At 38.8% G+C, this 17,880-nt stretch overlaps 1 protein-coding gene and 1 long non-coding RNA gene across 2 annotated transcripts; one reads left to right on the forward strand and one right to left on the reverse strand.

The window, feature by feature from the left end:
- Positions 1 to 206: 206 nt before the first annotated feature.
- Positions 207 to 4,302, reverse strand: LOC127537233 (uncharacterized). The gene is made up of 2 exons (XR_007946866.1): positions 4,058 to 4,302; positions 207 to 1,677 (listed from the first exon to the last, which is right to left on the reverse strand). It is a non-coding gene; the product is annotated as an uncharacterized LOC127537233 (long non-coding RNA).
- A 3,965-nt stretch (positions 4,303 to 8,267) lies between these two features.
- LOC110948994 (FAST kinase domain-containing protein 5, mitochondrial) lies at positions 8,268 to 11,732 on the forward strand. Its single transcript, XM_022190799.2, has 2 exons — positions 8,268 to 8,355; positions 9,019 to 11,732. The coding sequence occupies exon 2, from the start codon at positions 9,031 to 9,033 to the stop codon at positions 11,446 to 11,448; it is 2,418 nt and encodes an 805-aa protein (XP_022046491.2). The 5' UTR covers positions 8,268 to 8,355; positions 9,019 to 9,030; the 3' UTR covers positions 11,449 to 11,732.
- Positions 11,733 to 17,880: the final 6,148 nt, after the last annotated feature.

A 17,880-nucleotide genomic window follows, 5' to 3' on the forward strand; every position in this document is an offset into this window, starting at 1 on the left:
ACAGGATATTGCATTAAACTGTTTCCAACTTCATGACAGCAAATTACAGCTGAGATGTACCCATGAAGCAAAAGCACTGAACAAAGTGAAGTTATATACACCAAAACAGACAAATGACATTTCTTTAACCATGTCTTCTATAAAACATTTTGCAACCAGGTTATCAGTGTGCTACTTATTTGAAAATGAGAAAGAAAACAAATGACTCAGTGGACAACTGAAAACCTTTATTTCCAAAATTAAATATTTGACACAATACAATTTTGTCACTCAGAAAAACTGTTATTTAGACATCTATATGATATTTAGTTGTCAGATATATAATGTAGCTTCACTCTTAAGCAAATGAAGGAACGTGTATTTAGCGGTTTCACTGCACTGGACAAGAAGCACATGACACAAAGAGGAGATGGTGACATAAGGATGACAATCCGAGTTCAATGAAGCTGAATCCTGCGAGGACTTGCAGCACAATTCCCCGTGTCCTCAACAGGCCGGGACAAGTGCAATACCGCACAAGTACAGAGCATTGCTACCTCTCCCAACCTGCACAGAAAGGGATCACTTCTGATAGATTCATTTCAGTTCTATGATCAGTTTTGCATGGATTTGCACAGCAGTACATTGAAAAGCTGAAAGCAAACCAGCAAAACTAACCATAGACCAATGTGCATGAGCTACCGCTGCAGTTTTTCCACAGATGAAGAAGTCTAGAAGTACTTTAAGTGCTCACACTGCAGTAGAAATAATCAAACTACCTGCACTATAAGCACTTTAATACTACTGAAACCTGTCTTTACCATGTTAACAGAACTGTAGCGGAAACCTTAATGACCACCACCTAGAAAGAAATGATATTCAGATGGAAACACAGGCCACCATCAGTTTTGCATAGATTTGCACAACTTATTTCTTCTTGCAGCGCAACTATGCAAAACTAACAGAGAACTGCCTTACTTATAAATGTGCATATGTACACACATTTGCTGTATACACTTAGACAAGTACAAAGCAGATGAAAGTCCCAGCCCCTTATGCCAGAAGGAGCACTTAGGGCAGTAGGTGCTAGTCTACTTCACTATCTGCACTAGATGCACCTTAGCACAAGCACAAGTGGAAGACACACGAGGCAAAGTTAAATTTTGATGTACACCAATGCAACAATTTGTCAGAACAGTCCACCTGCATAGAAACTAAACAAAGTGCAACTTTATCTGAGCGGTGTGTCACGGCAGTTAAAAACAATAAATATAAAACTCTGCAACACTTCACACGCTGCTGAAATGTCACTATTAACAATGACAGGATGTGCGACGCCTCACAAACGTGAAACATATTTGCTCCACACAGTTGTTTTGCTCCGAAACAGCAGGGAGCTGAGCCTCACAGCAAGATGACGAGGACCTGCCAGATGTGCGACAGCAAGTGCATTTGGACTCAGGACTGGCATAAACCAGCTGTGTCTGTGAACACGCCAGCTCCTTTAGTTAACATTATCAGAACAGTGCTGAAAGTGCCTTCACTGCAGTAGATTTTATAAAACTACCTGCACTGTAAGCACTTTGGCACTACAGTGACTTGAAACCGTTCGTGTGGCATTCTCTCTCACACATTGAATTACGACGTCTTTAAATCCACAGTGGGGGGTGTCCAAGAGGTACAGATGTGTACAGGGCTCTGAAAAGATAAATGACACACTGGCATTAAATTCTGAGCTGAGATCACTCATTTTCATTATCACCTAAATCATACGGTCGATCAATGACTTATCATTCAGTCTACAAAAGGTCAAGCCATTGTGAAAAATGCTAGCTATAAGTTTGCAAAGGTTATGTCTAGTATCTGATCATAGTGCCTATTTTCTTAAACTAACAAACCTTTACAGCCCCTTAGGGACATGCACCATATCTGATAATTTGACAAACTGGATGCATAAAAAGTTAAGCATTAGATAAGAATCTAACAATGAGTGCACAATATGACTTTACAGTTCAGTCAGTTTAAACCATTTTCTCCAACCAGAATGACTTAAGATTGTAAATACAAGCTCCAAGGTGAATTTGCAATGATGGCTTTCTTTAAGTTCGCAAGATATTGTACAAAAAAATTGGATATTTCACAGAATATTTAAAGAAGGTAAAAAAGAGAAGTGATGGATTTCTGGTGCAAATGTGTGCGCATTCATGATGCGCACTATTTTCTTTTTTTAATCACCTGCCTTTCCAATTCCTCTACCCACACATGCAATTTGTGACACTCCTTCTTGCAAAATATTATCACCCTTTTAATGTAACGGCCCACTTCATTTTGGTTTTTGCCTAAATCATCTCCTCATGGTGCCGGCCACCTTTGGTAAAAATCTCCTACATCACTACTACATCAGATCATGCTATTCTACCCCTGTGGTATAATGGCCTAGGTCAAGGTTCAATGTGGTGTGGTTCAATTTTTTTGTGTTTTCTGAAAAAAATACTTTGGCCAATACTTTAAGAGGGTGTCGATATTCAATTTCTTAACTAAATTTGAAACATAAATTACTTTCAAAATACAATTTGCTAAGAAATTCTGCAAAATTCAACTTGAAAGTGGCAGTAAAACATGACAAACTACTGTTGCTACATCAGTGGTCTTGCTTAATTGAGAAATGTGCACATCTTTTGCATAAATCCCAAATATTCTCAGGAATATTATGTTTGTGCAGCTGTCTATTGCAATTTATCTGATATATACAGTCTAAACTGTGTATTAGAAGTAATCTGATGCAAAAACAACAACAAAGAAACGACCATGTGGTGAATTATCTTCATTATCAACATTAATAGGGAACCTGAATAGGACTGCTGGAGGATAGCGACAGTTGCGCTCCAGCCACATTGCTGTACCCCTCCCCCACGCACTAACATGGCGCCTAAGAGTCCACAGTTTCTAACGCTTTATAAATCTGCTTTTATCAGCTGGAAAGCACACAACAAACACAGCTGAACCGGCTATGCTTTGTGTATATACGCTGAAATGAGGCGTATGTCTGGTGTCCACGAGACTGAGCGCACGACGCGTGTGATCCGAACAAACTTAACTCAGAATCCAGCACACAAGCTAGTAGTACCCGAGGGCTCCATCAAAACAGTCCGCTGCGAGCATGTGCTAACCAAACAGGCTAACGCGTGTAGCCTGCCAGTGCAGTTAGCGTCCAGAAAACAGTTATCCGATAAAGACGTTTGTCACATACAGGTCATATTAAGCGACGTGTATGAGGTAATTGATTAAAACACAACAAAAGTGAGCAGGCTAACGTTTGTGAGTTGGCTAACACTTCTGAGTATTGTATTCTCTTGTGATAGCCAACTTAGCTGCGGTAGTGTGGCTCGCTCATAAACGCTAATTCGTGAAATATCAGTGCATTTATTACCGAGTGCTTGTAAACGCCAACTGAGCCGCTTTAAAACACTTAAACGTGCCAGCCAAACCAGTGTCAATAATTTAATTTGTGCATATTTACTCGTTGGTGTGTTAGCATTAGCGGCTAACTCGGCAGCTCGCGGGATAGCAAAGGCGCGCGGCCTGCTGCAACCCCATGTGCTGCTGCTTTGTTCTGGAGGCACTTTTAAATGTACACCACTGCGCACAAATCCACGGAAAACTTCAAATTCCACCAACACACGGGCGACAACGTGAGCCCCACGAGTGTGCAAGTTGCAGCCACCGCCGCACAGTTGTAACGCATGATTTTTCACGAGTGCGGTTCACTTCCCCCTCCGACTTGAGGTGCAGTAGCAACACATGCTTTTCAAATCTCCCTCATTCTCCAACCATGGAGGAGAGGTTGCCATGCGCCCCTTTACAACATTGTTTTCAAATGCGGAAACTAACCATTAAAACGTTTTTCCCCTCATGTAAAAAGTGCGCCGCGGTGTCGCATTCAGTCCCCGAGCATTTCACTTTCTTCACCTGCATCTCCCGAAAAGGCTAACAACAGGTTTCTTGCCAATAACACGCGCGTTATAAGACACTAGCTTCTAAAAAAATCCACCATCTTCACTCACTTGTTCAGACTTACCGTTTACTCACTCTGTTTCTGGGATATCTGCAAAACTGAGAAAAGAAAACGGACTTCACAGATTGAATAACGGCTAAGACGCGTAATCAGAAAAAGTACACAACCATGTGCTACTATTATGATTTGCTAGGAGTTTGGGAATCGTAGTAAGATTGCGAAAGTGGCGCGAGTAGAGTCTGGGTTTAACCATGTGGTGAATGAAGGGCGGCTCCCAGCCAGCGTAGCTGAACCTCAACTCCTTCATTAGCATAAATCAGCTACTTCCTCTGCCGCACTCAAGTTTTACCACTGTATTTATGCTGTTGACAAACACACAGGCATAGAGAATTATATTAAACATCTCATTAGAAAAAAGCGGAAATAAACAGTCTACTCTATCAGGCGATATAATGCACGAGTTGCACAAGTCGACGACCATAAAGTTTTATAACCGTATTTATTTATTTTTTTAAATTATGTTTACATGCGTAGTAACAATTTGTTTCGAGAGAATCTTAATAAAAAATATATCCTGTAATTCTAACAAAAAATACCTTTCGAAAATCTAATGGTTCACATTGAGTTCGTGCACAGCTGTAGTATTTAATTCTGTTGATCACATAAAAAATAGCTGCACAGTATGTGAAGTATTTGCGTTCTAATTGTAAATCTTAATTAAATCTATTAATTATTTATCAAAACGTACATCATTTTAAAAAAATCACATGCACAAATGCCTCACAAATGAAACAAAATTGCACCTTCTTAGTTAAAACTATCAACTGCATTAGACACACAGCTTTTAGATAAATCTGATAATAATAGAATACATTCATATCACTGTCTGATTAGTATAGAGTTTAAGTCTGTTTTTCATTTGATAATTTGGGAAAAATTAGATTAGAATCAGCTATAAAATCAAGCCAGAAGCAAACCAGCAATCTAAACACTGCCTAACAGCAGTGTAAAATTAAGTTTAATGTAGAAGATAAAAAATATTAGTATATAAATTATTATCAGTCATGAAACAAGAAGCTACAGTTATGACATTTTAAGTTTTTATAATACAAACTCATGAGAACATATCAGTTCAACACAGTATTTGCATAATATTTTAATAGTACACAAAAGTCACATTTTCTTTATGTATTTCCTAATTATTATAACAGCTTCCAATTTTTGATCGGCATTACATTGTCACAACAAAAACTCTGCAAAATGTTGAACAGAATTACCCAGGTGGTCCAGGTTTGTTGTAATTATAGCTTTTGAAACCACAAACACTTCAGCTAAAATCTATGCAATTCAGGACATTTTTATTGAAACAATATGCAACCATGTAAGTGTATGCAATTTAATATAAGTTAGTATCTTCATACACATAGTTAGAAAATATGAATTCATGTCAGCAACGATTTCAGTCAAGAAAAAAAAACTGCCACAAACATGGCTTACAGTGTCTGTTGCCGAGGCTTTTATTCCACTGAAAGGACAAGAGGAGTGTTCCCATGCAGAAATGAAGGGATTGTCTTGCATATGGCCATAGGTCAGTCGAGTTCACCTTTAACCCTCGGATTCATTCTAGTGTGAAGTCACACAATGGAAGCACAGAATTTAAAGTTGCCTTCCCGCTCACACTGAAATAAAATGCAAATGATGAATTTAAATGAGGAAAACAGAATTGCAGTTTTAAATATTTTGTGCTGTGTTTATATATGACATGCAATCCAAATTCAAAAGAATACATAATTAGATATGGATATATATGACGTACCATTTGAAGAAAACAAAATGATTGCATAAATTGTGATTCATTTCTGTGGATTACTCACAAAAACCTAAAATGCTGGTGAGGAGGTGGAGATGACTACATGTGAAGCAGTATTTTATGAGGTGTTGAATGTTTGCTTTAACCTCTATTTTTGTAAAGCGCCGAAGTTAAAAAGCATAAATTGCAGATGAGTTGAAAAACATAACTTTTTGTTTTAAAATTTAGTTAGATGAAGAGACTATCGAAATACCACTTAGTTAAACAAAAATACTTCTCAGTTAAACACGAGTGGCTTTGGGAACATGATTGGTTCATGAGGAAGAAAATATTTTCTAGCAAGAACAGATGAAAATGAAACAGGCATTCTGCATCTTACCTATCATAAAGATTATTTTCGCTTGAAAAACATAAATGGAAAATGCTACACAATAAACATTGCATCAGATTTGAAATGTTAAGATTGCAATGAGAACCATTCAGAAAAAATTTTCTATAAAATTTGTATTCAAAATTAAACAAACACAAAAACTAAACTAGCTACAATTCAAAAACTTTTCAAAAGGAAATATTTCTGTCCCATAATCAGCTCAAATGGGGCAAAACAAAAAAAGATATAAGTTTGAAACCTAAACTGAACTGAAGTAAACTGAAGTTGTTGTATTTCAGTGTAGTTGGGAATGATTAACAGAAGATGTATTGTCAGTTCCCCAAAGGAAAGTGATGAATTTGCAGAGAAAATGTGCTCATTAATGTGTGCCAAATAATCAACATTATCAAAGTATTAAGCACGGATTGTTTTTTGTATAAATGATTCCATTGATTGTAAAAAAAAACACACATCTAGTACTGAATCAAAAGCAAAATGTAGAAAAGTCACTTTATATATTATGATCAAAGTTTGTCCTCTCTGATTTCTGTGAAAACGCCAATGCAGATACATTGGTGCTGTTTGTACAAATTAATTACATACAGATTATGGCAAATATTTGCTTACTTATTAACACCTACTAGGAATTTTTCAAACTACACAGTTTTCTACATATATGTTGCCAAATCACAATATTTGCAATAATATTTCGTTTTTGTCGAGAACATTATGACTCACCGTAATAGTAGTTTATACCAATAAAATAAGCAAAGGCCTAGCTCTATTTAAGTCTTCTAAATTATGACAAAACAATAGTCTAACTTTAACAACACCAAAAACACAAAAGTGAAGAAGATTAATAGAATTTATGTTGCACTAACTTTATTATATAACTCGGGGATTTAAGCCAGGTGTAACTTACTAACACTGACAAATGGTGTATTTGCTAGGTCATGCTCTTACATTTGTATGCTGCTAAAAATATTGCTGATATCTTCTATTGTGTTTTTGCTGACAATAGTAACTCAGTGTTAAGTATTAATAATGTTTATAGAGAAACTTTTGAACAGTTTCTGCAAATAAAAAAGCATAGATGAAAAGGATTCATTTAATTACACTTGTTTGCAAGAAAATATCACAATAAAATTAATATACATGCAAAAATGCTAAACATGGGTAAAGAGTAAGCATATTCTTTTTTTAAATGTCCTTTATTGAAATAATATATAGCTTCAAAAATAAAGAATAATAAAGATTAAGAACAATGCAGAAGCAAGAACAATTATTTTGATTCATACATAATGGGAAATCACCCACCAGTCTAGGTCTTTAGTAGCATAAATAAAGAACTGTTCAGTGCCATCAGTGCCAGCCCTAAAAGTAAACTTTATCAGAAAGGACAGAGGGTGGAGTAGAGAGTATATTTATGCAAAAATAAATAATGACAATAGAAAATGAAACCAAACTGCTCCTTAGTTTTAAAAGATTTTTTCTTTATTTATTTTGGTGACAGAATGTAATAAGCTGAATTATGATAGCCTTTTATAGTTACAACCATGTTATTGGTTAATTTGCTTTTTAAAAAAACACAGTTTTTTATTACAATAGATACATTCAACATTAAATGTATCTATTACAATAGATACATTCAACATTAAATGATCATTTAGTTTATTTTAAACAATAGTAGCTTTTGCGTTTTAACTTATATAAAAGAACACAAACCGGCATTTATTAAGCTACAGCTAATTTGAAAAGGAGTTATGGTTTTCTTTCAAATTGCATTTTGTTGTCATAAAGTATGAACCTTTTCGGCTGCCGTAGGTCATCTGCTCCGTCATGGCTGCTCAACACGGAAGCAAAGTCACCGTGTCACCACAATAAAATACCTCAAGTCAAACACGATACTATTAGAGCCATTAATTATACAGCCTAATGGGGACTTTTAACACATTTGCGCATAAATGTAATTCTGCACATCCCAGCACGATGTCTTAACCTATTTTGGAATATCATATGTACACTGTGTAGTCTTTAATGTCGTATTTTCTTTTATTTTGAAAACTGAATCACCCGAGTTCAAATGTGATTTCAGCAGCTGCACTTAACGACTTCACGTTTCTTCACGCTGTAGATTCATGAGGTTTGAACCAGGCCCTGGCTAGAGTTGGAGGGTAAAAGGTGAGTTCAACGACCCAGTTAACAGACAAACAGACGTGTGTAGTTTAGTTTAATGAAAATTACACCTGACAACTTAGTTTAAGTCAGCGTTTACTGTCTCAAACCACCATTTCAATTCTAAGTGTGACTCAGTGCTGTTGGTTTACAGACTGACAAACAGCTATAACACGTTAGACGCTTTATCAAGGTAAGCGATATGGTAATTTAAACACAGACTGAGGATATGTTATGTAGCATTTTGACAACAATCACAACAACTGCAATACGTGTAGGCTTTACTGGGTCATAGTGATACTTTGCTGAGTGAATATATTGAAGCACTACTTGCAGAAAACATATATGATCTGTATGAAAGAGGAAAAATAGCAACAGCCACGACTTGCTCAGTGCCACCTGCCATACCATATTTATGCTTTGCTTGTGTTCAGTGTTTTAAACTAATTTCTGCCTCATAAAACTGTTTTTCTTATGGGCTGTTGTACAAATAAAATGATTAAAAGCAAGTGTCGTTTAACCTTTCTTAATCAGTTTGAACTGTGTTTAGCAAATCATTTAAACCTAATTTACCTCCTTGTGCAATATACTACTGCTTGGCACAGTTGGAATGCTTGGTTGACTTGGCATTTTCACTAAAATCACACCTTTATTTTTTAATCTTCTTAGTCTGGCACATTGATGGCTGCCTGTATGCTGTGTCGGCGGCTGCCCAGGCTACGCTACCTCCCAGGCGTGAGAGAAGGTTTTGCCCAGGCTCAGCACACACTTGTCAAACCACAGAATGAGACTGATGATCAGGAGGAAACAGAAGGAGTTTTGCAACACCAGGAAGCCTCTGTCCAAGGAATCTACAAGCTGTATTACAACCCCTCTTCGTATCATCGCTCTGTGTGGAGCTCCACAAATTCCCGCAGCCAAGCCGATAATGAAGAAGATGAACAGTGTCTCTCCACTCATGCACCTTCCTTCTGGCAACAGAGTAATCGCTACAGTGTGAGTTGCTCGCGGCATCTCTCTAGCTCAAAAAATACACTTCTTGACTTAGCTTTCAACAAAAGCTTTGAACCCGAAATCTCTTCAGTGTCACACCCCCGCAGAAAACCAGCACCAGCAGTTGTTAAAGTAAACTCGCGTGCTTTCCTCAAATGCCGGCCAGAGTATGCTTCAATGTCCCTTGACCTCAACCAAAGGCCTCACCCAATCAAATGGGAAGAGGCCTTGCCGCTGCTCCGTCAGGTGACTGTTTTAAAGGGCAGCATGAAACCATCTGATGTGTCTCAGTTTCTTGTGGAGCTGAGCTGGTTGCACCCAGATAAGATACCGTCAGTGAGAAGTGACCAACGCTTCATCATGCTCCTCCGATATTCTGTGGAACACCTTCGCCTCTTTTCTCAACCTCAGCTGCTGGATGTGCTGCAGGCCTTTGTGTGGCTGGATATGCCCTCTGATCACACTGTACTCGAGCTGTATGAGGCTGAACTGAGCCGACGATCTGGCCAGATGAGTTTACATCAGTTGATGTTTGCTGCTGACATGTGGCGCTGCATTGGGAAGCAGGTGCCCCACTTCTTAAAGCACCTCTATGACTCAGTTCGTCTGAATCTGGGACAGGTGAAGGTCCCTGAGCTGGTCCAACTATTGTATATAATGGGAGAAGGTAGACAGTGCCCAAAAGACTTGATCCATCCTTTAGAGCAGATTCTCATGCGTCATTTGGAAAAACTGCACCCTGAGGAGGTTGGCGCTGTATGCTTGGGACTCTTTAAATCCCAAACTTCAGTATCTGAGGGTACAGTTAATCGCATTGTGGATAAAGCACTCTCTTTTGTGAAGGAGATGAGTGACTTCGCCATTGTGAATGTGCTGAAATATGTGCGTTTCAGTTATTTGTTTCACAGGCCATGGCTGGAGGCGATGGCACAGGAAGTTCCTCAACGGGCCCCCAGGATGGGTGTCAAGGGGCTGATGCATGTCGTACTGACCTGTTCGGCGGTGCATTACAGAAATGATAACGTCCTTACTGCTATTGCTGAGAGAATTCCCTCGCTCGTGCCACACTGCAGGTCTAAAGACTCATCCAAACTCCTGTGGGCATACGGCACATTAGGATTTCTCCCTGTGCAGAGTCCAAGCTTCTATCCGAGCCTTACAGAAGCCCTGAGGCAAAGAAAGGCTGAATTCCTCCGATACCCAGAGCATCTGCTTACTGGTCTCCTCGGCTTGGCCTTTGTCTCTCAGTTCCCAGAGGACCTAATTGCATTAGCCCTGAGCCCTGAGTTTGTTAACTTAGCACTGAAATCCAAACAGCTGGATCTCAAAAAAGACTTGTTCACTTTAGATGGAGCTGTTGCTCTGGAGTTGCCTCACTGGACTGGCCCTCGCTTAAGCTCTGAACTTAGGGAGGAGGTGGCAGAAATACTGTGGAAGTTTGCTCAGTCAGATGTGTGCCAGAAACCAGAGGTTCGGGAGGCTGAAGCTGCCCTCCAAGATTTGCTTGGAGGAGAAGAATTTGTGTATAAAAGAATGATCCTGCCCCACAATCGCTCCATTGACCTGGAAGTACACCTCGACTCCACTGGACAGCCTATACCTGTGAACTCAGAATCTCCAGAACAGAGTTCATCCACATCTCCTTATCAGGGTTGGGGGAAGTTAAACATCGGTGTAACTATAACTGATGAACTTTTAGCACAGCTAATTACTACCAAAAACATCACAGATCCTTCAGCTCCATCTTTTAGAGTGAAACCTACAACTGTTCACAGATTACAGCCTGATGAAGGTGGGAGAGTGTTTGACTCGGTGCTAGACCTGACAAGTGACATCACAGAAACTCGTAACAAACCCAGTAGCTTAGGCTCAGCTTGCCAGGAATCCAAAGGCATAGTCAAAGTTGCTGTCCAGGTCACAAGCAGGAACCACTACTGCTCCCAGTCACAGCAGTTGCTGGGACTTCATGCCATGAAGAGAAGACAGTTGAAGATGGCGGGCTACAGGGTTATAGAACTGAACTATCGTGACTGGGTTCCCTTGCTGAGAAAAAGCAGGACCGAGAAGCTTGCATACCTGCACTGCAAAATCTTTGACAGTCTTTAATGATCTACTGATCCTCAGACATTTCGGAGCTAATAGAAAAACTCAGACTGCATTGCAAACTAGGTTGGTACTTTGGCTTCTGGGAAATCTTTAGTTTGTAATGAGTTTCTGCAAAGCACCAACAGCAGGACTTCAAGTCAAATTTTGTTATCTCCATCCACCATTGACGTTTTGTACATGTTTAATTTAAAATATATTTTATAAAGAATTTTTTTCATTGTGTTTTCAAATGTGCATTTCAAGACTGTAGAAATAATGCAAATAAAAATGTGTTAAATCCTTTATTGTTCTTGTCAAGGTTGTGGGATGTAACATACACTAGACATTAGAAATATGTGCTTTTAAAGTGCTTGTCCGATTTTGCGTTTACTTTGCTGGATCTGTAAGAGTAAAGAGAAACTCATGAATGGATTATTTCAGAGGACAAAGCCTCAAGTGCTATCAGACAGCTGCCCACTAAGCATGTCAAAGGGGAAAAAAGTGAACAGCAAATGTGGAATGATTTCTGTCCCGTAAAGAAAAGGCTAAAATTGCACAGAATCTAACACCAACAGGCGAATCATAATAATTTACATTAGGATTAAAGGTAACTTAAATGAAAATCCGCCTGTAATGCAGACTTTGTTTATTAAAAGCTCAGAGAATCATCTGCCTGTGTTCTTGCTGGCTTGGTTAGAAATAGAGAGCTGAATTCCTGCCTGAGTTGTGCCGTATAGCTCCACAATGCATTTTATTTTTAACAATGTTTTGAATTTCAAACAAGACACTGGGGTGTTCTTTTCATGTTCCAAGAAAACATGGCATTTCTGCTGCTCAAGTTGCTCATACATTTTGAAAAGCTTTTTTTTTTTCCCAGACAGGTATGACAGGGACTCAAGAGAATAATCACTCCCCAGTTAAGGCTCCCAGGAGGTTTTGATGATCGGTCTGTTCCTAAGTCCTTTGGGAGTCGTAATTGATGTCTTTTCGGGCCTGCTTTTATACGAGTATCACAAAGTTTTCAGGGAAAAAAACAAATACTTCACTATTTTTAAAGAAGAGCGCTTGTAGGATCCGTTTGTAGGAAAATCTGTTTTTTACAATAAGCCTAGAAGATGTATTGATAATTTCAATATGGTGGATATTTAAACTGGTGTTTTCATTAACTGCTGATAGACTAGTTTTATTGCTACATGAACTATAAATCTATAGGAGGTGATTGTAGTAGAATGTATTGTTTTCAGCTGCTGTTCAGTGGTGGTAGTAAGAAACTCCTTGCTACTGTTCAGCATTCTGTTTAAATTGCTCATTCATACACAGGACGATCAAAATAACTTAATTTGTCACTACTATATACTGCAATAGCAATTCGCGTGCTGCAATTTCTGGCCATAAATTAGTATAAATGTCTCTGATATTTTATTTCTAAAGCTTAAAAAGAAAACTAGAACAGCGTTTATGTCATTAAGCACATTTCAGCAGTCAATTCAGGACATGATTTATGTGGCAGACTGCAGCACTGTAAACACCACTGAAACTGTTTGAGCGTACAAAGTGACAGACTGGTCGCAGCCCCGCTGACCCTGGAAAACTAATCCTTTCACACTGGAATAAAATTGATGTTCCTGGACGCAGCCATGTTTGACTCCTCCAAGACGCTGTAAGATGACTTTGCTTTGGAGGTCATGTGTTTGGCTGGCGTTGCTCCATTGCATCAAGATTGTCCAGGGAATCACTGTTAGTATTTTTGTCTGTATTTTTTAGAAGTAGACAAAAATTGTTGGCAAAAAATAGTTAGAGAATATTGTTCTGTCATCTTGTGGAAACACAATGTGGTGTAACAGTAGCAGAATAACAATTGGTTGCTGGACGGGTAATTTTTTTTTTATTGTTAAGAGCTGTCAAATTCACATTGTGTTTGCTCATTGTAATTGTGTGTTTGTGTGTGTGTGTGTGTGTGTGTGTGGGCCTGATTGCTGCCAGCATAAACTTGTGAGTACAGTGTAGTTTGATGGCCCAAGGTCTTTGATGCCTCCCACCAAAACAAACTATAAATCAGTTCTATGTTTTTTTGTTCTTTTTTAAATCAGTCTACCTATCACATTTGTCCAAAAAAAACTAAAGAAAAAAGAAAAACTAGCTACTTTGTGCCTGTATCCACTGTGATAAATTGCACAGTTCAGGTGTATTTCATGATTTTTCAAGGTTACTTTCATAGTTTAATGACATAAATGAAAATGAGTGGCCGCCTGCAATGAAAGAAATTATTTATGTTTTGCTCGCAATCCTTTCCAGGTCCAGGAGCGTGAGCAGGAAATCCGAGATGAGACCTTGGAGAAAGGACAGACTGGAGTTCCTACAGGTGTGTTTGTCTCCTCTTAAAATGCTTCCCCTTTCCGTTCCCTGCCCACTTTGTTGTGTCCCTGAAAATGATGTCAGTTCTTTAATCTTGCCAGCTGTCCTAATATTGTAGGAAACAGCAGTAGTTTCAAGGTCTCCTTGTTGGAAACATTGTCCTAAAGAAAGGCAAGAAACATCCTGTTGGGAGGGTTGCTTTTAATAGCAACAATGCTCAGACACAATGAGCATTCTTAAAACCAGAATATCTGCTTTTTAAAGAGAAGTCTCAACTGGGTGATTGTGCCGCCTATCTTGCCCCCATGCACTTCATATCTCTTTAAGACAATTTTAAATGCTTGATTTTATTGGACTGAAGATTTAATTGAAGGCAACAACCAGCTTCCCTCGTCTTCTTTCTCCTTCTTGCAATTCGTTTCAATAACTTCCTGGTGAGAGACAGCAGTATAAAAGAGGATGACAGAAATGAGCAGCAGAAAAGACAAATTCAATCAACTCTACATGTGTTCAGCATGTCGGGGTGTGCTTGATGATCCCCCAGGAGGAGCTGGAGGAAGCTGCAGAGAGACTGCTCTGTTGCCGTTGCTCCCTGAAGTGATTGAATGGAGGGAGAGATGCTGTGCTGTGTTTTAAATCTTCCAGCAGAGGGCGCTCTACACTTAGACAACTACACGGTGTCTGTATAGTGATGATGATGATGAAATGGTTCCATAAAAAAACATTTTCACAAAGCTCACATGAATATAAATGCAAGTTGTACATCACACAAGGAAGTATAGTTTTAAGGTTAGGCTAATATATTTTAGGAAATTGTGTTTTACAGTTTGTCAATATTGCGTAATGCATTCAACGGTATAATTATTTGCAGACCAATTAAAGACCAAATAGAAACATATTCCAAAGCACATTTTCAGAAGGTAGAGTCAATAAATACCTCTCCTATTCTTTGCAGATCTGAAAAAATATAAAAGAGAATTCACATTAGGGCACTTTCAAGTCTTTGCCATCCCTGCAGCTACAAATTTCACACTGCTGGGTGTGCAGGAAGCACGCTTTTGAAGTTGAGATGATTCAGTTTCTCATTTAGCGCCGTTTTCTTTGGATTGAAACACAACTCAGTGGATAGTCAAATAAAGCTCTTATCCATGTAGAGGGAAAATGAACACTTTGTTTTCAGGTTGACGCTAACAAGGGCAAACATGTTTAGGGAATAGGGGCTCCCCGCCACTGAGCGCCAGTTTATTAGAGTGTGTGGAATGATGGGAATGATTATCGGCTTAGATTGGATCATTATGCATATTGTGCTCTGTGTAATTCACCAGGCAAGGTGCTAAACGTCGTCTTATTTGTCAGTGTCGCACAGATGACAAGAAATTTATTGAGCTATTAACTTGCTAAACAAAAGTAAGTAAAGTGAGGATAATCATTAGGCTTAGAGACTTTTTGTATTTTTTTCAAATCTGACCAGTATTCCACCAGTTAATGGAGGAAGCTCTGGTAGAGTGAATGCTCTCTCAGTAATCCCCATCTTATTTGCATTTCAATTCTTTTGCTTTTCTCAGCCTGGAAGCTAATCCAACGCAGTCTGAATGTGGCCTAAGCTTGCATCAACATTTCTTAAGTTATCTCAACACAGAGATACTACTGTCTGTCTGCTATAATTCTTTAATTTAGCTTATTGTATAAACAGACAAATCCCAATGTCACATACTCTTTAAACATTGATGCAACACCTGTACTATTGCTTGTCATAGAAAAAAATCCAGACTTCTTGGCTTCTTGACATTCACAAGTGAGGGGAATAGATATGGATTAACCAGATATATGCAAGTGAATTTCCTTGGAGAGTTTTGCCAAATGATCCCCATCACAGCTTCTGCGGCATGTTGACACTAACAACTGCCTGTGTCTTGAGTGTTTCTGTATCACTCACTCTCAGTGCCACTTCCTTTCTGACCCCTTCAGCAGCTTTCAATGGTGAGTGTGGATCCTTCCCCTTAAGATTCCAAACACACAGACTGTGCTTAACCAACTGCTCCAGGGACACGACTGATAGGGAGCGTTTGCATTCAGCGCTTGCCTCAGCTGCTATTGATAGACTTTAAAAAACTTAAACAAGTTCAATTGTTTGCCGCTTGGCTCCTCATTTATTCACGGATAAAACTTTTCACCTCGAGAACACAGTGGATTGGGATTATTACAGTATTTCATTTTGTTCGCCTCCAAAAAAAATGAAAATAAAGAAGGTGTTTGTCATGCAGCATTACTCAAGCTTTAGTCGCTCATGCGTAGAGAAATATGACCATCAAACCAGGGGCGCCAGTGTTCTGACAGCATTTGACGTGACAAGCTCGGGATGCTAAAGACTCCTATTTTGCCATTTATCTGGTTTCTCATGCTGGCTATAGTTAGTTTGTGCTTTTTAAAGAAATGTTAGAACAGATCCTTCAAGACAAGAAAGCAAAATAAAGACAGAAAGTTGAACAAAAACAACAATGATAATGACTATAGGTACTATAGCTTGTCTTTTCAGTTCAAAAGTTCAAGAGAAATAAACATTTGCAAGGGAGAAATTCCAGTAATTAAAGCATATGCTCTTGCAATTAAAAACACCCTCGATCATACAGCGGGGACTATTTTTAGCCAGCTGGTAGAACAGGAAGGGAAAGCAGCGCTGTGTGTACATGCTAATTATCGTTATGTGTCTACCTCCCTGTGAGAGATAAGTTGAAGATGACACTTGTGCAGCAGCGTTGCGTAACCACATTGCTGTCCCTCCACACTCATCACTTGGTCACACAATTCATCACAGCTCAAAGCAGGATTGATGTAAGCACACTGAACACAGTGGAACTGTACAGCAGAGCCACTGTAAGGCAGCACCAGCATGGCATTTTGCAAAGGGGTCACGCCACTATGAAACTCCATAACCATGCAAATTCTGGCTGGCATATCAGGAGGTGTTTCAAGGTCGGCTTAGGTTCCTGCTTTGATAGTTGCCGCAGCATCCTTTATGGTTAGAATGTCCAGTTTTTTATTCAGCTATGTCAAATCCTATTTTTCATTATTATTCATTCTTTTTTTTTTTCAGAAAATGTGCTGAAGTAGTTTGCCTTGCTATTACATTGAAATAGACTACCCACACACAAGAGATTTAAATGAAATTATGCATCTATATTTTGGACATAAAGCTCACACTTTATAATTAAAATACATATGCTAATTGCACAGGTGTCAACCAGGATTAATACTTTACGTATTTGCTTGCATTGATTAACTCAGCCTGCAGTTATTGATTTCTTTGGGCAGTAAATAAATGCTTCACTGTGTCCATCAGCTTGTTATTGACTGTTTGGCACAAGGCAGGTAGTGCACAGCTGCCTGCTGCTCCTGGAAACAAGGTTGAGGGGAGCAGTGAGCGAGCTGGAAGATGCTAGAACTGCAGAGAGGGGAACCGCAGAGTCGGGTGATAATTATCTGTTGGTTTGTCGCCACAAGTGAAATCTTGTAGCCAATTATTTTTTGTTGTTAATATAAAATAAGTGTCAGTGCATATGTGAAAACCAGCAATTAATGAGTAAATACAGCTGCACCTGACATTCTTGATTTTGCGATTAAGTTCATTACCAAAATGAAAAAAAAGGAAAAGGACATACAACATACTATTACGTGTCTTCATGCCTGGCCTTCTACTCTGAAAGGCACAAGGCTTTCCTCATAAATTTACAAGAATAAGATCTTGGAAAAAACTCATTTCTAAAGCTTTAGATGGATGAATGGTTGGATTTATTCTTTACATGAATTATATGCGCTAAAGTAGTCTTTTTCAATTATTAGAGCTTAAAAACTTTCAACACTAGCTGAGTCACTGCAATGAAACTTCAGTCTGACACATATCAGGATTCAAGATGCTTATTCTGCAGGATGGGTGAGGATGAGACACAGTTGCAATGAACAGAACAGGAGCTGCAATTTTGGCATGGATCAATGACACCCTTATTTTAGGCACATTAAGCAAAAGCTCACTGCAACAGAGGCACATATAGAGGGATGCATAGCGCTTGCAGGTTTTTTGAGATACATTTGTAAGAGCAT

The sequence above is a fragment of the Acanthochromis polyacanthus genome, chromosome 14 (assembly GCF_021347895.1).
Source record: "Acanthochromis polyacanthus isolate Apoly-LR-REF ecotype Palm Island chromosome 14, KAUST_Apoly_ChrSc, whole genome shotgun sequence".
Lineage (NCBI taxonomy): Eukaryota > Metazoa > Chordata > Actinopteri > Pomacentridae > Acanthochromis > Acanthochromis polyacanthus.

Excerpts from the sequence above, each read along its gene's own strand:
- LOC110948994 (XM_022190799.2), top strand. The coding sequence starts at position 9,031 with ATGGCTGCCTGTATGCTGTGTCGGCGGCTGCCCAGGCTACGCTACCTC.